Source organism: Amphiprion ocellaris, chromosome 10 (genome assembly GCF_022539595.1).
Source record: "Amphiprion ocellaris isolate individual 3 ecotype Okinawa chromosome 10, ASM2253959v1, whole genome shotgun sequence".
In the NCBI taxonomy this organism is placed as follows: Eukaryota; Metazoa; Chordata; class Actinopteri; family Pomacentridae; genus Amphiprion; species Amphiprion ocellaris.
This window is the reverse complement of record NC_072775.1, coordinates 14,832,714-14,852,810: the sequence shown is the minus strand read 5'-3', so window position 1 is coordinate 14,852,810 and position 20,097 is coordinate 14,832,714. Positions and strand designations below refer to the sequence as shown.

Genomic DNA, 20,097 nt, shown 5'->3' with positions numbered 1-20,097 from the left:
TAATGCTGTGGTTACAAAATCAGTAGTATAGCAGTGCAGAGCATAATATTGTACATAACTCTTAAGTGACTGTTGATTAAGACGCAATAGGCTGCAGGTCAGTCAATGTTTCATCCTCATTCCATTATGTGAAAACCGAAATAGAAAAGTATCTAAATCAGACCAGCTTAATTGGGAATTCAGCTGTATTAAAATTCAGTATATGTGAGCACATTTTTAGAAGCACATATATGTAAACACTGGCTGAGTAAAGGCTGTACTGAAGCACAACAGGTGACATGAAAACATAATGAAAAGCTCACCTTGCAAGCAACAGGCAGAGAGGGGGCAGGATTATGCAAAGTGTGAGCTATATGAGTATTGGAAGTGGCATGCAACACTTACACCAAATTCTCATTGACTTGTAAAGCTGGTTGTGAGGTTTCCTCATATGACAGTTTTTACTTAACACCCTCAAGTTTATAACTACAAAAATAATAGATTTAACAACACATAATCTTTAAACACAGCATTCAGTCATCATTTCAATATCTAGTGTTTTCTTAGAGCTGATTTTCTTGTGAATGTGTGATTTTGTCCTGACAGTAGAAAAATCTTATAATTCCAACCATGGGTACACTTAGCCAAAACAACTTTTCATAAAAAGACTAATAAAGTGCAGGAAAAATAGTGGTCCAAGTGGATGTTCTTTTATTTTTTTTAATTTAAAAATTTGGCCATGAATATATATAAATATCAACACATGGAACGTAGTGTATGTACTATAGACATGACTCCTTAAGTGGCAGCAAATATACATTTTCCAGCTATTATACACTTAACTTTGCATGTTTACAAAACCTGTGGTAAAAATAAGGTCATTACTTTGTCATTTGCAACACACACGTGCACACGCGCGCGTGCACACGCGCGCGCGCGCGCGCGCACACACACACACACACACACACACACACACACACACACACACACACACACACACACACACACACACAATATACTGAAGGAGCAAATCGTACAAACTTCATGATATTTTAAATATTTTAGATGCAGTCCTCCTCCTTCACAACCAGGTGAACAGAGGTGTTTGTTTGTAATGGGATTGAGCTACTTACATGTAACAATAAAATAATCACCGTATATGAAGTCTCCACCATCAGTTTTCTATCACTTTAAATATATGGACAGCAGGGACAGACACTGTTCTCTCTCCAGCCACTTATGCCTGAGATTCTCTCCTTGCATAAAATCCTGCATCCTTCATCCTCCAAAACCCTCCATTAGAATGCCAATAAGTAAAATAATACAAAACCGCATGATACATAAGGTCCTTACAGTACAGATATTTGGACTTTTTGTCACTGACAATGAAACAAAGTCACATTCATACCACAGTGAGTGGACAGACAAGTGGGACACTTTTATCTACTTTTGAAAAACATGGGTCAAGCCTGGCAGCTCAAATGCCACCTAGAGGGCTGAGCAAACTTACAGTAGGCATCCCATGTTGTACTATTTTCACACAGCTGAAGAAGACCAAGAGATATGTTGTCTAAGGAGACACAATGTTTCAGTAACTTGGCCTTCAGCTCCACTTCTTGAACACTAGAGGGCTGTCCTGGCCAACAGAAGCTGTAGGTCAGATGGGGAGGGATTGCATAAGAGAAATTAAATCTCCTGGAGTGAAATGGGAGCAAGTTCCAACGGCACATCCACTGTTCAGACTTGCAGCCCTTACATCAGTGTAATATGGCACCCTTTGTGAGAGACACATGCTTCCCAAAGCCTAGCGCTTGATCACCACCTGCTCAAAAGCTCCAGCTGCGACCCTGAAAGAGAATGTCACAATGTGTTAGGTGACAGGAAATGAGGGCAGTTATCCGATCTGGCCGAGTGACATTCTTTTATGTGCAAAACTACCACAATGGTGTGAAATTTAAATAATTTTACCATGGAAATTAACAATGTACACATACAGCATAAAGACAACATACTGTACACGGTTAACACAAAGACTCCTCATTTAGCATAATTGCAATTCCCCATATTTGTAGGAAATGCCTGGTGTGTGGCACCCACGATACACAGTTGCATAATCAAACCCACCTTGTGTGCTGACTTCCCAAAGCTGTACTCCCACCAGGACCCACAAACAAGCTGAGCCCCTCCTCTGCAACAATACACACACACGCAATAGAGAAATGAGAAAACTGACACACAGTTAGGGTTTGAAAACGCCTCGCTGACACTTTGTAGTTTGTAGGTCTCCAAAAATAAACGACTGGTAACTGGGAGATGTTATAGGGAAGCTGGTGAGACAGCTGACAACAAACCAAACAGTCTTAAAACTTTAAATCTTTTGAAGAACATTCAGGGAGGTAGTTTATATTTGAGAGATGCCAGTAAAAGACGAAGTTTTGTTCTAAAATGTGTGCACCCATTGCTGAACACAGTAAATGTCTGTCCTCTAGAAACATGACGGTCTTGGTTAAGGACAGAGTTTGTAATATGACAGCTATCCATCTATAAGGTTAAACTGCCCTTGTGGTATTCATAGAACAGATAACCTAAGCTCTGTAATCTGCAATGAAATACAGTTTACATTTCTATTAAATTGCCATCATAAACAACTACCATCATAATAAAGTCTTTTTTTTTTTTTTTTTTTTGGGGATGTCGCTCTGTGCACTTAAGAGACACTGCGTTGTTGCATTGCGATGCCTTGAAGTAATTTGATCTCATCCGCAAGATGGTAGGCAACTTTCCACATCAGGATTAGGTGTACACACCCTCTGCACTGGAGTCCAAGAACCCATGGCTGAAATCCTGGCTCTGCAGGATTTTCTCTATTATGTCATCAGCATCCACCCTGGTGGCATCAACTCTCTTCAGCTGATTCTCCATTGAGTTCTGCTTTACTGGGTGTCTAAGGGGGAAAAAGAAACAGGATTCAATGCTACAAATATGTCACTCATAGGAAACAACTGACAAAACATGACATGACACAATACAAGCAGCAAACCTCGGACACATTAGTCTGACTGCTGAGTTTGTTTCCAACCACATAAATTAATATGCAACGCTTAAAAAACTCCAGAGAAAATATGTGAGAAAGAAAGGTGAGAAGAAGGGAAGAAAAAAATTATATTACTATTATTATTACAATGTTTGATTATTTCTAGTCATTATAAAGTGTAGCTCAGTCAGACAATAAACAAACTACAAATACAAAGCTTCATTGTTTTGGATTTTGTACATGATGGGAATTATGTGTTCCAAATACTGTACAACTTGGTAATCCACAACTATTTTCTTGTCAAGTTACAACAAGCTGTGTTTCCAACAGCTTGCCCATAACTGGTAAACTACGAGTTTCAGTGTATTGTGGATATTTTAAACTCCAGTCAGAAAACAGGCAAAGGCATACATCTGTGGATGTCACTGAGAGAACCAGGCATTACCTTAGAACCTTGGTGGGGGTGGAGGGGTTTTCGGATGCATGATGGCAGACTGCAGAGATTGGAGGAGTGCTCCTAAACTCCTTCTCTCCTCTCTCTATGTGATCACTGGGTTCAAGGATGCTGCCGATACCTGTAGAGGCAGAACCTCCTGACCCGCTCCGCCGATGGCTCAGATCGGTTAAACTGGAGTGACTCGAGCTGTAACCTTCAGGGCAGAAGAGAGAAAATCCCACAGCATTAGAGGAAATGTTTATGATTTGTACAATAAGTGTGGTAAAATTAATGCCTTTGTTTGAAGGGAATAAACATGTGTCGGAGAGTTTGTACCTGAAATTTTTGACAGTTGACTTGCATAGCTGGGTGTTCTAGAGTGACCATACATTATCAGCTCCTCTGGGACTGATACTGACTTTCTTGTATGGTCTAAAAAAGAACAAGACACTCAGTGATTAACTATGCAAATCACAGGCTTTATGACAAGTTTTGTTGTGATCATTTACAAAGAAAATTCTTATACCGCTACAGTAAAACTCACCAGAATTTAAAAATTTTAATGTTGACTTCTGAATTATAACAGAAGCTACTACCATCTCCCACAAAATCTGTGCTTTTGCCAAAAATTGAGGATTTAAAAATAAAGGTTATATACTGTAAAGAATAAAGTGCTTTTTAAAGCCACAGTGTACATATACATACGTGTGAGAGAATGGGTTATGTGGATGTCCCCTCCTTTCCTGTCCTCAAGGAGACACTCTGCTTCATACTGTGGAATTCCCAGAGTCATGGCTGTAGACGGGGGACTGAAAAGAACATAGGAACAAACCAACTTATTTAAGAACAGTATGATGCTATTGGAAAATAGTTCCTAGATCCACTTTATCAACAGTGAATGTACTCTGCTACCCTGTTGTTGTAAAATAATTTTAATATGTTACAATCGCATAAAATGCACACATAAGAACATTAACAAAGTACTATTGACTTTTGGAAATGTCATATGTTTGTGGTTTATGTAAAGTTATTAGGGTATACTGATATTTAAGCTTGATAGTATGTAAAAACATGATCTTTAATGGTTGAGTCCACATACATTTAATGGATTTCGAATGTTTACTGAGGTTTATTCATGCAAACTACCACACAGAGTATATAGATCATACATAAAGATATAGATGGCACAAAATTTTGCTTTATGCAGTACCTGCCTGTCTTGGTTTTGCTAACCCTGGCTCCTTCAGAAGATTAATAAATGGACTTGTATAAATTAAACAATTAGCAATAGATCATTGCAACATTTTAGCTCATCGCTACAGAGAAAGCTCAGGTGGAATTTATGATTAACAATGGCAACTTTACAGTTAGCTAGTTCCAGATTCAAACAGTAAAATCAGACATCTCATTGATCAAAATGGTTAATATATATATTAGTTATAAGATAAGTAATTAGTCTATTTAGAATGCCAATTGGGCTTAGGAACTCCTAATGCAACAGACATTGAAACAAGAAACTCCACTCCACTTCTGCTGAGGTAATATATTTAACTCAGTAATGAGGACAGAGATGCAGACACAGAATTTAAAAGAAAACAGCAAAAAAAAGTACAACGTCATCTTTCTTCTGTGTACAGCTGAAGTTACTCCACACACAGTGAGTAACACTGTGTGGGATGAATGACTAAGTTTTAGAAATCTCCAAGGCAGCCGCCTGTGTATTATTACACTAAGCAGAGTTGGGACAGGAAAGAATATAAAGGCGCTTGTTGGCTGAAGAAAGCTTACTGTTTGCACATGGAACAGGCTTTGCCAGGAGTGTGACGTTACATCACATCCTTAGTGACAAACATCTCTACATACAGCTTTTGATTTTCCTGAAAATGTGTCCTCTGGGCTGAGCTGATCTCATATCAGCTGTTGCTCACTGCTGATGTTGGACAGATGAATGTCTGGGTGAGGTGTTGTTAGCGCTTAGATAAGAAAGATAAGCTCTGAGCTACAGAGAAATTCATCTTAATTTTAAACTCTGTGGCTGTCGCTAACAGCAGACAAGTGACAGTTTTCAGTTTAGAAACAGGATGTGATGAAGACATTTTCCTCTGTGGTTCAATGCAGACTTTCGGACCTTTGTTTTTGGTAACCACAACTATAAGGTGTTGCAGTTGAACAGAGTTGAATGTAACAAACAATTTACCAGTCCCTTAGTTTGAATGTGAATTCATATTCACTTGAAATAAACAGATGAATGAGGTCAAGAGGAGCTCTTACGTTTTAAAGCAGGGGTCCCCAGACATAAGTTGTGTGGTGATGACAACCTGTAATCAGACACAACAATATTACAATCAGTTTTAGGTTGGCAGGCAACTGTGTATATGAGGCCCAATTTGCCTGTGTAGTGTGATTTCACAGGGTTGCTTTTAACTATGGTTTAGAATAAGATCTTTTAAAGAAATATATGGTGATTGTAGGTGTGTGCACCAGGAAAAATATGCATGTTTGAAATACATTCCCATGGTTCAGGCAGGTTGCACATCACAGGCTCAGACATGTCTTGTATCAATCATCGTTAGGTGTTCAACTTTTCCATCTATGTCATACTTTAAACTTTCTCAAACAGAGAACTCAACAGCTGGGGATTTGCTTGGGGGCAATGAGGCCTTGCAAAACTGGGTGGTGTATTAATCTCTGCAATGCTAACATTGTTATTCCTGCATTCAAATGTAGTTACTGCTATTAAATTGTACAGACAATTAAGAGTGAATCATTCAGTGTGCTAGACACTCCTAAGGACATGTAGCACACTGTTTAAAAGAGGTCTGTTGAGTTGTGCTTCATTAACATACCTTGAGAATTGAGTTGTCCTGTCTGGTGTTCTTTGTGTCATATCCTTCGAGGAGACACCGTCGAATAGTGCTGCCAGACCCAGCAAACTCTGACAGGTTCAAATCAGCAAAACCCAGCTGCACAGGGTTAAGAGGGATTCATTAAGAAATTTAAACAGCTTAAATATAGATTGTACTAAGGAGTAATTTGTGTATTTTTCTTTAATCAAGTGTTTTCGTCCATGAAATCATAATTGAACATTTATTTTGCATTAAGAATCGTGTTACGGGAATGTGTTGTTAAAACACAGTCTACAAATTATAAGAAATCATGCACGTGTGTGATGGGACCTTCTGTAATACAATGGCCTCATTCTTTCACCACCATTAAAGTTAGTGGTTAACATGGCAAGAGGTATGTTTTACTGATTTTTCAATCAGTAACCAAAGCCGGAAACTACAAACAAAAACATTCTTAGTCATTAGACTCGCCCAACTGTAAAGTTCTCTAAGGATGTCTGAAGGACTGTTATCATCTACATTTTTGATAAGACTGTTCTAACTGATCTCTTGAACTTAAGCTGCTTTGTTCGCAACAAATCTACAGACTTTAATAGAGAAGTATTACCTTTGCAAAAGTCTTTCCACCCTTTAATTCCTGAAATGACAAAAACAAAAAAAAAGTGTTATTACATCTGTTTGTTTTGTTACTATCTTGCACAGTATATTGATTAAAACATTGGTAACTCTTTGCAGTATGATAAAAGTCTGCACAAAACACTTGACTGTAGTGGTGAAGTTACAAATTAACAGCTCCTCTGGTTTTATGTAGACTTTCTTGGCACATTCAAGTCTTCATGAACTGCCTGTACTCCACTATGGGAAACTGCTATTGTACATTTTTGTAGTGCCAACAAAGCAGAACTTGATGTCAGAAAAAAATGTCCTGTACCTTGCGCACAGACACTCGGCACATACAGGGGTCCAGCACACCTGTCCCAGCGTTGGCACTCATCTTACACATGAAAGAGAATCTCTTCTTCCAGTGAACGCAGTTGGCTTGGACCGGTTCCCTGTGAAACAAGTACAATATAGTACACTGCTTCATACAGAAACACACAGGCATGCTGAATACTGAAAGAATAGATATTAATTGCAAGTCTACATCTGGATTAGTTTTAGATTATGTCAGAAAGATATGCCTCATACCATTAAGTAGATGAAAGAATGAGAAGTCTGTGAAATGAGTTTATGAGCTACCTATGTTTCAATCAACTCCTACTAAGTTTTATTAGATGAAAAACTTTTGCTAAATGATACTGGGTTTAATCTAATCTCAGATTATTTAAATTAACTAATGTTATTTTGTATGCAGATTGACCTCACTTCTAAGATGAGATGTTCACAATAATTTTCATACAGCTCTTTGAGGCAAATTTGTGATTTTGGGCTACATGCATAGTCCCTGAACTCTGAGGAGTGTTTGTTAGGAAACGCAGAGGCAACTCCCAGAGCAGAAAAAAGAGAAAAGGTCAGATTACTAACTTCATATTTTTGGTGAGATTAAAGTTACAGGAATAATTTATTTTGAATAATGTAACATTGTTTATGATGTGGCATTTCTTCTTTTTGCAATATGCCTGCTGAATAATAGATATTATAATAGAATAATAGAGTCACATTGTGGTCAGGAGAACAATGCTTTTCACTGTTGTGGAAGAGCAGGCGTTTAAATGAGTTTCAGGCAAACTGTAACCCCATACAGGCCCTGCTGGTCACTGTATTTTAATGGCTTAGCTGTTTGATTGTAGAATACTTTGGTCAGTGGTTGTTGTTTTTAAATGTGCTTTAGAGATAAATCTGACCTGACTTGGCTGGTAAAACTGACTTGTTAGGGAACATGCAGAATGTACACCGAGGACAATGCTGGTCACTGGAAAGACAATAAGGGGATGTAGGTTTGTAGCACATATTTGCCACATGGACACGGAAAAAAGTAGGAATTATTTAAAAAATACCACTGCAATAAATAGAGATAACAACAGCGTCATGACCCCATATGTCATAAACAAAATTGTCATTATGCTTGTTTTAGGAAAAAAAGACTAAAAGCAGTGGCTGGACCAGGACAAAACTAAGAATACAGTGTTTATAGTTTTTAGTGGCTGACCGTTACCATGGTAATGACGGCCAGCGGTAGACATGTGCTAGCTGTGTCCGTTTTTCCACAGTGACTCATTTAAGTTCTGCAAGCAGTTATAATTATGGCTCCACGGAGGAGACTGGACTCGTATGCTCCTTTGCCATGGAAGAAAATCACGTTTTTGATCGTCACTGTCAGAAATGTAAAAATGAGACGGTAGCATAAATGTACAAAATGATCCATCATAATAATAATTATCATTATTATTATCATCATCATCATTATTATAATTATTATCATTATCGTTATTATTATTGTTGTTATTAGCTGGTGTTTTATTGTTTATATCAAATAGTGGACTAATAAGTCATTTCAGTAAAAACCTCCATTAGCAGCACTTGTTGCCTAGCAACTGCTTTGAACACGAGTATAAACATAGGCTACCGATTTTAAAAACCTCTTATTTCTATCAGCATCTGTTTTTCAATGATCAAACAGACGTCTTTGGCTCTCAAAATCACTTTAAATCACTGTACCCCTAACTTTTATCGTCTTCTTGCAAACAAGTCTTCAACTGCTGGCTGGTAAGTAAAGTTAGCTGGTGTAAGCTAGCTAAACGTTAACTACTGTACACATTACTCTGAAAGCTGTGCACTGCTGTAGTTAATAAACTTTAAAAAGAGGATACAAATGCTCAACAGGTGTTTAGTACAAACAAACAAAGAAACAAAAAACGAATATGGACTCAAAGTGGTCATAAGTTTCGCTTCAGTTTAACGCTAGCTTGTTCGAGTAACATGCTATAAATATTAACCTCGCCAAAAATAGAAAAAAATCTTACCGAGTCGACTCCTCGCCAAATCCTCCATCCAGGAGCCTCACTTTACAGAACAACACTCCGTTCACGAAGGGAATCGATGACAGTTCCTCCAAGTCGAAGTCTACTTTGAATTTGAATCTCTTCTTCTTCATGAGAATGAACGACATGGTCCTGGAAAGTTGTGTGAGGGCAGCGGGTCCTGGCTGACAGACAGCTGGACACTTTCTCTGCTGTCAGTGCTGCTCTCTCAGCTGTTCAACTGCTGCTGCTGCTGCTGCTGCTGCGGACACGATTCAAAGTTCAAACCTCTTCCTTCACACCCACTGAAAAATATCAGCCGTGACGTGGAGGACATTCCGTGGTTTGATTGGACAATTGGGGTGGAAAAAGGGGAAATACCACAACCGCGATTGTAGTGGTTGGACTGTGTGGTTGGACCCGGCACGTTAGAGTCTGGCTGAAATTTATTCTAAACGCCTGCTGAAAGGAGAAACTGTTTTCTGCAAAAGTTAATGCACTGAAGTAACATTACTGCTCCCGTGACAACAACATGACAGTACAAAAAGAAATGGGGGGGAAAGGAGAAGGAAGAATTTCTATTAATCAGCAGGCATGTGACAAAAAGAAGAAATGTTACATCATGAAAGAAATAGGGAGCTAGTAACCCCAGCTTTTTAAAAATTTGCTTTTTATTTTAAAGCTGCATTTGTATGTTTGATTAATAATTAAAGTAATATGTGGATGGGAAAAAATGCCCACAACCACACCTAGTATACCTTAAATGCTGCATTTTTCTTGCAAACAGTGTTGGAAGAAGTATTCTCATCTTTTACTTACAGTCAAAGAAAATTAAAGCTGCTATAATGACAAATTGTATTAATGTGCTGTTATATTGTTACTGCATTCAACTGTTTCTTCAAAAGTGCAAGTATTCACCATAAATGTGCCGTAATAGCAAAAGTTCTCATCATTGCCCCTTTCATAGAAGATATGTTATCAGTGCTGTATGCCTAGTATTTTTGATATTACTGATGAATCCAGGTGTAAGTGTCATTTAGTCTTGTATCTGATAAGGTGGGACTTCTTTTATCTATTATATAGACTGATAGATAATTTGACCAAATCAATACCAATACAACAATTTATAAGCAGATAGGGTGTTGTATGTAAAGTTTGTAGGTAAAAAATTACTTCAGCTGTGGGAGAAATGTAATAGAGTATTACAGTGCAGTATTTTTGTGTCTACAACTAGAAGTCAAATACCAAAAGTGAAAATACTCAAAAAAAGAAAAAAAAGCAGAACTTAAGCACACTTGAGTTAACTGAGTTCAAGTCAGTTCAATTTAATCTGACATTAAACAAAACACACAGAGCAGCATCCACATGAATTTCTTTTCTGACTTAGAGAAAAGTGTTAAAATCACATTTCCATTGTTGTGGTAGAAAATGGTTAAATATAGGCAGCTGTATACAAAAAGTTTTTGAGCTGTTCCACTGGTGACAAAGTCTTGACCATTGATTTAATCCACATCCTAGTCAGGTGTGGCTTGAAAGGACCGTGATCAGATACTGTGACAGGTACACAGACACTCCTTTGACCGGTGACTATAAAACAGCACTTTAAAACGTGGTGCTGTTCATATGCTGAATAACGACATGACAGTTAGTGAGGTACTTGAATGTCCACAACTCCACCTTTTGTTATCTAAGAAATCTTTTTATACAGCATGATACAGCAGACGATCTGCCACATTAAGCTCTTGACTGGCATGTCCAAAAATGTGATCCTGTTGCTTGAAATGTCTGCTGACTTCACCGAGCCCTTACAGTTCCACTGGCCAGTATGATAACCTCAATAACGCTATCCATCACAAATAAATGACTCATTACTCATTGCTCTATGAACCCACTCTTCTTATTATCATTTCCCATAAAGTGCCTACTTGGTTGTCTCATGATATGTGTGTATACATTCTCTTAAGACCTGCTGTCCACATATGTATACATCTTTTTTTTCTCAGTGTATTGTTCATACTAATAATAATAAAAATAATATAAACAATAATAATACAAATAACAACAATAATAATAATATAAATAAAATATAAATATAATAAAATATAATAAATATAATAATCGGATATTAGATATTATCCCATTATTCTATTTATTGGTTGCTCCTTATCCCAAATAACTAGAAGAAATCAAAAATGCAAGCCCAACCAAAGCTCAGGTCTCAGGATATGTATATATATACACACACAGACACACACACACACACACACACATATATATATGGAATATTGTACTTGAAAAAACAAAATTAAAAATTGCTTATTACATTGACATATTGTCCATGAAAATAAAATTTTACAAGATACTGAAGGTGATTTTTGCAAATTATTGCATCTTATAAAAAGAAACCCAAGAAATCTAAAGCATTTGCTTTGAATTTCTGTCAAACACTGTGTCAAAAGCCCTGACTATATATTTACAAATTTTTAAAAAATCTATATTGTCACATTTATTTTTGCTCAGTACAGCCTCAGACATCCGGTGGTTTGGCTTTAAAAATGCAAATAATTTGACCTGAGTCTGGTCCTGTTGTGCGGTGAAACGTCGCCCCCTGCTGGAGAGCAGCGGCGCTGTCAGAAACTCTACTCTGTGTGTTTCTGTACTGACACGTCCTGCTAGATGAAGAGATTACATTTCCCCTGCAATGCACCGTCGCGATCACAGGGGGGGAACGGGCAAAAAAGGGATGATAAAGTTAGCTCTGATAAACCTAATCCGGATTATGCATATGGTTAATCCAGGGAGTGTTTCATTTCTGCTCTTCTCTGACCATCCTTCCCGCTTTTCCGTATCAAACATCGAGCAGCTACGTCGCCCTCCTCGCTCCGCCCTGGACTGCTGCAGTTCCCCCTGAATCGCTACGGAGTACACCTTTCACCAGGGCAGCAGTTTGATCGTTTAGCTTACTGAAAGCATATTTTTTTTAATCGACGCAGAGCTCATATGTGGATTCATGCGTGATGATCAATATGGATTAATAATCGGAACCTGAGCGCAGGACGGCTCGTCTGGACGCTGCTTCCACATTAGCTCCACCATGTATCAGACCTTACGGACGCTTTTACTATCAAATGCCCGGTGCTGGGATGCCGACAGTCAGAGGTCATACCAGGACCTGTTCGAGAGGCTCGATACCAACAAAGATGGCAAAGTGGATGTGGCTGAATTACGAGCGGGCCTCAAGGCGATGGGCATATTCCGCCAGGGTGCAGCACAGGTACCTGGGGGGCCAAAGGGATCCTATATGAGTTTCAAGTCCTGGCCTGCTCGGTTTTGCATGAAATTCCATAGTAGCATGACTGATTCTCTCCCACAGTGATATCGCTCCGGGACGCCAACATGAACCATAAGATTGTATGTTCTCTCTGCAGAAAATCGTGTCGTCTGGTGACCAAAACAAGGACGGCTGTCTGGACTTCAACGAGTTTACCAAATATCTGAAGGAACACGAGAAGAAGCTGCGGCTGACATTCAAGAGTCTGGACAGAAACAACGATGGTAGGAGATGGGTGAAGTTGTAGGAGCAGCTGACACATGCCAGTGAATGTTTACACTGTCACATATCCGCTGTTTACACTGCAGCATATCTCAACAGGGTGTTTTTTTTTCTGTGTCAGGGCGCATTGATGCCTCAGAGATCCAGCAGTCCCTTGCAGAGCTGGGCATAGATGTCAGCAGAGAGGATGCACTGAAAATCCTGCAGAGGTTTGACCCCCACTTCTTTGTTTGTTTACAGTCTGACCAAACATATTGCATGTGCACAGTGCAGCAGAATTGTCCATCATTTGACAGGTAAGAAGTTGTGTGTGTGTGTGTGTGTGTGTGTGTGTGTGTGTGTGTGTGTGTGTGTGTGTGTGTGTGTGTGTGTGTGTGTTTCCTCAGTATGGACATTGATGGGACCATGATGGTGGACTGGAATGAGTGGAGAGAACACTTCCTGTTGTACCCCGGCCACAACCTGGAACAGATCATCCGCTACTGGAAGCACTCCTCGGTATGAGTGACATCACTGTGCAACACTCTGGAATGAATCACATGTTGCAGCGTCCTCATGTGTTAGATATTATGGATTTTCTGGGCAGCTCACACCGAGGCAGCAGCTTTCAAAGTCTAAACCGGTCAAGATAACTGGGTCACAGCAGTGCGCTTGCTCCTCCACCTCTTCCTTGTGCAAAGAAAGATACAATCGATTGGTTTGTTACTTGTGCAGCACAAGATGTTTTGCTCCATCTTGAGCAAAACAGAGGCTCACTTGACAGACTCTCGTTCTGCTGAACCCTGCCATAAATGTGTCATGGTAGTGACTGCAGGACGACTTGTGTGTCACTGCAGTGTTGCGTTAAATTGTCGTGTGTTTCACAGACAGCTTCATGCTTTTGGAAAAACATTGGTTTTGTTTATCTGAAACAGCTTAAGTGTGCGAGACGAGGGCGCATTCAGCTCAGTGATTGTGATTTCACAAGCAGTTCTTGCAAAAGGTTAAGAAGCTCAAATCGAATACTGGTAAAAGACAATATATATTTTGGACTTTCCACAGTCACCTTTTTTACATTTTTGGGTATACAGTAGAAAAAGTCTGCTTTTATCTTGATTTATGAGCTTTCTGGCTGAAAATTTATGTTGAAGGTTGTGTAAATGTTGCTGCAGTGTGCAATTGGTGAATTTGTCAAGGTTGAAAAAAGTAGTTGCTACATGACAAGTAAAAATACCTCAAAAGGAGAAGTTCTTACATGGATGTTTGTGGGGTTTTTTCATCACGGAGATATATTATTTAAGTCAAAGTAGCATGAGCTATGATATTACTGTATTTACCATTATTTATTAGACACAGACAGACATACCATGTGTTTGTATTTTGAGTGAGAGGAATTACTGAGACAGACAATTAAAATGTACCAGACTCCATGGATTCAAGTGATTTGATTACGTGATTTGAATGCGCAATTTTAAATACTGTGTTTGTGCAACCACTAGGTGCTGGACATAGGTGACAGTCTTGCCATCCCAGATGAGTTTACAGAAGAAGAGAAGAGCTCAGGTGGCTGGTGGAAGCAGCTTGTTTCAGGTGCAGTGGCGGGGGCAGTTTCTCGCACCGGTACTGCCCCACTGGACAGAGTGAAAGTCTTCATGCAGGTGAGTATCATGACAGGAGTAGATGAGTAGATGTGTGTGTGAAACTGTCCTGCTGAATGCTTTTATTTGTTCTGAAGGTTCACTCTTCTAAGAGCAACCGGATAAGTCTGGTAGGGGGCTTCAAGCAGATGATTGTAGAAGGAGGTCCGGCTTCACTGTGGAGGGGGAACGGAATCAATGTTTTGAAGATCGCACCTGAGACAGCAATCAAATTTATGGCGTATGAACAAGTGAGGAGCTCCACGTCTAAAATGTCAACGGCTGCAGCCATTAGATGTTCATAGAAACAGTGTGACTACACATTATTATCTCTGTGTTTTCTAATCCAGTATAAAAAGTTGTTAACGTCAGAAGGAAAGAAGATTGAGACACACAAGAGGTTTATGGCTGGATCTCTGGCCGGGGCCACAGCACAAACAGCCATCTACCCAATGGAGGTAAGATTTGTTGTCTTACAACATGGCTACATGACACTGCCTCATGGGATGTAATATCACAATATCACATTAAACCTCTTTAATGGGCTCAGTGTGCTCTTTGTCAGCACATTAGTAAAAGTTTCACATGTGTCTAGATGCCCATTAGCTCTTTCAATTAAATTTCTCAGGTCAAAATACTGTAAAGGTGGATTGTGTCCTCATGACTAGTTTAACCCTTAGTTGTAGCCCTGGTCTAAATGGGCTGCTTTAGTGTCCGTAGCTTTAAATGCAGCTGATCTGGTGCTGTCCAGGCCCCCGTCAGGAAGAAGGATCTCTCTGTAAATGACAGCACAGAGAACAACAATTGCCACAGGGGAGCCGATACAGATGTGAATGAGTGTGAGATCGGAAGTTCCTATTCCTTTTAGTTTGGGATGTCCGATAATAGCCTGATATTGGCATAAAAATGTAATATCGGTCAATGTTATCGGTTTTTTTGCCTATCATGAAAACTGATAAAATAATGCCTGGATTTCGCCAGCATTTACTGGACTCATAGAAGGAGGGAGGGAGGGTGTGAACTGTTGTTTGAGACATTTTTTTTTAAAGGCATAAATGTGGCATTTTTTCTATAATTTAAGTTGAAATGGTTTTCTTATTTTGCACAAACAATGTTTACATTTGGAAAGCCTTGTTGCATTTGAGAATGCATCCAATGGGGCATCACAATAAAATTAGGCTTTATGTGTTAATTGATGTTACCTAAAATTAGTTAAATAACTCACATGTATCAGTATCGGTTAACATCAGAATCGGAAAAATTGAAAAAAAAAAAAATCAGAAAATTGAGAGTTGGAAAATATCGGCATATCGGTTATTGGCAAAAAAGCCAACATTGGACATCCCTACTTTTAGCTTTCTGTCTGAGTAATCATTTTATGTGGAAATATCATCAAATTCACAGAACAGCTGTTATCTTTACCTCATATGTGAGTTTGTCACACAATGTTGCAGTGAAAGTCAGTACAGAGCATCTGCTTGGAAATGGGTCTAAACTGTATTTCAGTCACTATTGCTTACTCGTTCCATTGTCTGACAACAGAAAATATGTAAATGAGAAGAGTTTTATTGGAAATTCAGCTATATTAACATTCAGTACATGTGAGCATGAGAGAGGCATACAAAGTTTGAGCTAGATGACTATTGTTAAATTAGCTAGTATGTAATGGGTGAAATTCTTGCTTGCTGAAAAAACTCGGAGGCTCTCAAGTTGGGGGGTTTTGAGGAATGGCAGAAGTAAAAGTCTTCATATCTTATCAGCTTTTAGTTTACAGCTCAAAGTTTATGGCCCCCACAAAACACAACAACAATTGATTTTCTTAATATGGGACATTTGAGGTTTCTCCTTTCAAGCAAAACACCACACAAATCAAAAATTCAGAATTTTACCTCTTTTGTGTTGTTTCTATCTCAGGTATTAAAAACTCGACTGACCCTGAGAAAAACAGGCCAATACGCAGGAATGTTTGATTGTGCCAAAAAGATCCTGAGGAAGGAGGGCGTCAAAGCTTTCTACAAGGGCTACATTCCAAACTTACTGGGCATCATTCCCTACGCCGGGATAGACCTCGCTGTTTATGAGGTATGCAGACACTTGTGATGTATGCTGCAGCAGTAGTACACTTTGTTTAATTACCTCATTTATATGCACAATTCATCTTGTGTTGCAGGGTTACATTAAAGTTAATCAGGGGGATTCATTACGGTAGTTGAGCTCTCAGTTCTCGTATCATCTCTCTTGTGTGTCTCAGAGTCTGAAGAACACCTGGTTGTCGTACCATGCAAAAGACTCGGCTAACCCTGGAGTTCTGGTGTTGCTGTGCTGCGGGACCATCTCTAGTACCTGTGGGCAGCTGGCCAGCTATCCACTCGCACTTGTACGCACACGGATGCAGGCACAAGGTAAACTCAGTCTGACATTTGATAACAGTGATGGCAAAAAATGAAATGGCACATGATTACACTGTAGAGAATATTTGCCAAGAAAGGCAAAATGTTTACATGGTGGCAAAGGTGTACTATTTATTTATTTATCTGATAGGGACAGTGCACATTAATGAATCTATTTAGACAGCAATGGACGGATATATGCTGGATTATAGCAACAATGCTAATCTACATCTGCAGTCCCTAGGCAGACAAAAAAAGCAGAAAAAAAGATATAACAGTGATACACAGGACATTAAGTCACAATAAAAGCACATTACGAAAAGTACACAAAGAAGTTAAAGGTCAATGCTCACAAGACTGGTTCACCTTCGGCCACTGTTTAAGGTGACTTTTAAAGGTTAGTAACGTTGGACATTCCCTTACAGAGGCTGGAAGACTGTTCCAGATCTTACTGGCCTTCACAGAAAGAGCATTTTGTCCGAAGGCTGTTTTTCTGTGTGGGACCTCACAGTCCCCTCTAGAGGAGGCCCTGGTCCTGAGACCGCTGTGAACCCATCTTTTAATAAAGTCAGACATGGGGAATACAATCTTTGATGTACAATACAATGTTTGTGTTAGAGCACATATGTAGAGGAGCTGTAACAGAGAAGGGCATCCTATTTTATTTTCACGTAGATTCTTAGATGAAATCATGGTTTTTAAGTACCTGCTGCAGTAAAGTAAAACTGACTCTGCAACAAGTGAAACCAAAAATTGACATTTGAAAACAATACAAGATGTAATATTTAACTGACAAGACTTACTGGGGATCAATATTATTACTCCGCCAAGGAACACGGCAGAGTTATGTGACGATCGGTGTTGCTCTGTCTGTTTGTCTGTCTGTCTGTTAGCAACATTACTCAAAAACGGATTTTGATGACATTTTCAGGGAAGGTCAGAAATGACAAAAGAACCAATTGAGTAGATTTTGGCAGTGATGCGGCTTATAGTCTGAATCCATGGATTTGTTAAAAATTTCTGTATCATTGTGAGATAGCGGCACAGCCTCACTGTAACTATGACTACAAGTGAACACTACGTCAGCTGCCTGCTGACGATCGCATGATTGCGATCCTACTATAAATCGGCCGTTGTGGACTTATCGGGACTTATCCATCAGAAATTATACAAGGAACAATTGATTAAATTGTGGGGGTGTTTCAGAGTCCTATCACTTCCCGCCGCCTGCTACATATTTAGGTCACACGATTCAGTATCCGTACATAACGTACACATGCATAACACACACCTGTGCTTAGCGCAAGGTCATTTTGTTTGTGGGTACATTTATATTAAATGGCCACGTGCTATGTTGCCGTGATTTCTGATCATCAATTACTAATAAACAAATGCTGCATTTATTTTAAAAAAGGCTGCATTTCTGAAAACGCCATATCAAGAAATGAACAGCCTTGGTGGAGTACTGCGCTCTCTGAGTACTTTTCTAGTTACTACTATTTCATTTCTTACACCTACCAGAGTGTAAACTTTGTCAGACCATCTGTTACATACAGCACCGGAATAAATAGTGTGTCTTCAGATACAGTATGACCTCCCTAAATTATTATTTCTTTGCAGCGTCTCTGGATGCATCAGACCAGCCTACCATGACTTCCTTGGTGAAGAAGATTGTAGCCAAAGATGGTTTTTTTGGACTTTACCGGGGTATCCTGCCGAACTTCATGAAAGTCATTCCTGCTGTCAGCATTAGCTACGTGGTTTATGAGTACATGAAGACTGGCTTGGGAATCTCCAAATGATGCTGTGAGCTAATGAGAAAGAGAACTTCCTGACTGAAATAACTCCAAAAAGACCGACAGACATCAAGCAAACAGAGCATGACTTCCATCAGTTGACAGAGAAGTTCATCGCATGGAAACCTGTGTGTCACAAGAGCTGCCAGTACCCAGAGCATTAATCAGTTATGGTGTGCATGCTTTAAATTTTGTCCTAATGCTATACACTCCTCTCATTTACACTCTCCAAAGCAAAGCTTGTCACAAAGACAGTTCTGCACTTATAAAAAATAGTAAGTATATTTTGTTGGTTAATTTATGTCACTGTCATTCCTTGAAACTGTGATGAAACACAAATGGGGCACAATGAAGGAAGATTTATTTTTTTCTGGAGAAAAACAGACTTTATCCCATGCCATGTTTGTAGTTTCAGAATGAGAGAAATAACACTATGTCAGTTTAAGTGTTCACACGCTGTAGTGGTAATCCAACACTTCTGTAGTTTCTAAACACCTGTCCCTGGAGTGACATCAGCTCCTGGCAAACAACACTCCAAAAGCAGCTGTCAACTAAAAATAAGTGGTCCTCAAAAATCAATACTTTAAAACACTGGAATAGAGTGTGTATGAAGACGCACATCTTGTGCAATGTGAAAACCACTAATCCCACATTCTGTATTTGATAGCTATGTGCCTTATAGCCTTTTGGTGTGAACCTTATAACATCAGAAGATTCATTCTGTAGCTATATACATATACTGTATTTATGTACTGTATATACATAAACATGTTTTCAGTTATTCTTATTCATGGGTTCAGCAATGAAAACTATAATACCTGGTCACTGGACTAAAATACTTGCAAGGAACATATTTTTGTCGTGTGTCACTTCTCATTTCAACACAAAAGACCGCCTTCTACATGCACAGACAGACCCACAGCAGTTAACATTTTGTTCCGTTCTGTCATACAGCCAAGCAGTGAGAGGTTTTTATGAGGCATGCAAGATGACAATCACCCTTTTGCGTTCAGAAAAGTTAATGTTTATGGGGATTTTAAGAGGCTGAAAGTGATCTTTAGTTATTGTTCCAACTTCATATCGATGGTCTTTTCAGTGTCAGCTTTTCAAATATTATGGGGATCAGTGGTTTAAAAATCACCGAGATGTGTTGAATGTTCCACCTGGTGGGCAATAAAGACAAAACGCGTGGGCGCATTTCCACACAGAACTGGAATTTGATCTGTTGGCATCTGTACAGATGTTAAACTTCAGTTATCCAAGTAGCATCTGGTGGAGATACTGTAGTGCAGAGGTGGAAGAAGTATTCAGATTCTTTACTGAGGTAAAAATATCACTACAATGATGTAAAATACTTCATTACAGTTAAAGCTCTGCATGGAAAATCCTACTCAAGTAAATAACATAAATACCAGAAACAAGATATAAATTAAAGTACTGATTTGGTCCCTCTGACTGATATATTTTTTGATATCATTAGATCATCA

General features: G+C 39.1%; 2 protein-coding genes across 2 annotated transcripts; one reads left to right on the top strand and one right to left on the bottom strand.

Moving 5' to 3' along the window:
* Positions 1 to 673: 673 nt before the first annotated feature.
* Positions 674 to 9,534, bottom strand: LOC111567647 (EEIG family member 2-like). Its single transcript, XM_035947535.2, has 11 exons — positions 9,259 to 9,534; positions 7,227 to 7,347; positions 6,903 to 6,932; positions 6,296 to 6,412; positions 5,721 to 5,767; positions 4,155 to 4,258; positions 3,786 to 3,881; positions 3,459 to 3,663; positions 2,787 to 2,923; positions 2,104 to 2,167; positions 674 to 1,826 (listed from the first exon to the last, which is right to left on the bottom strand). The coding sequence occupies exons 1-11, from the start codon at positions 9,402 to 9,404 to the stop codon at positions 1,784 to 1,786; spliced, it is 1,110 nt and encodes a 369-aa protein (XP_035803428.1). The 5' UTR covers positions 9,405 to 9,534; the 3' UTR covers positions 674 to 1,783.
* Positions 9,535 to 11,937: 2,403 nt separating this feature from the next.
* On the top strand, positions 11,938 to 19,813 carry LOC111567646 (calcium-binding mitochondrial carrier protein SCaMC-1-like). The gene is made up of 10 exons (XM_023268901.3): positions 11,938 to 12,529; positions 12,684 to 12,810; positions 12,930 to 13,017; positions 13,195 to 13,306; positions 14,287 to 14,445; positions 14,523 to 14,675; positions 14,775 to 14,882; positions 16,339 to 16,506; positions 16,676 to 16,826; positions 18,435 to 19,813. Exons 1-10 carry the CDS (start codon positions 12,350 to 12,352, stop codon positions 18,614 to 18,616), a joined length of 1,428 nt encoding a protein of 475 aa, XP_023124669.1. The 5' UTR covers positions 11,938 to 12,349; the 3' UTR covers positions 18,617 to 19,813.
* Positions 19,814 to 20,097: the final 284 nt, after the last annotated feature.

Coding starts and splice junctions, on each gene's coding strand:
- LOC111567647 (XM_035947535.2), bottom strand. CDS start 9,404: ATGTCGTTCATTCTCATGAAGAAGAAGAGATTCAAATTCAAAGTAGAC. Junction 6,413..6,902: donor GTGGAAAGACTTTTGCAAAG/GTAATACTTCTC, acceptor AACCCTGTGCAG/CTGGGTTTTGCTGATTTGAA. Junction 3,664..3,785: donor TCAACTGTCAAAAATTTCAG/GTACAAACTCTC, acceptor TCTGCCCTGAAG/GTTACAGCTCGAGTCACTCC.
- LOC111567646 (XM_023268901.3), top strand. CDS start 12,350: ATGTATCAGACCTTACGGACGCTTTTACTATCAAATGCCCGGTGCTGG. Junction 13,018..13,194: donor GCACTGAAAATCCTGCAGAG/GTTTGACCCCCA, acceptor GTGTTTCCTCAG/TATGGACATTGATGGGACCA. Junction 16,827..18,434: donor CACACGGATGCAGGCACAAG/GTAAACTCAGTC, acceptor ATTTCTTTGCAG/CGTCTCTGGATGCATCAGAC.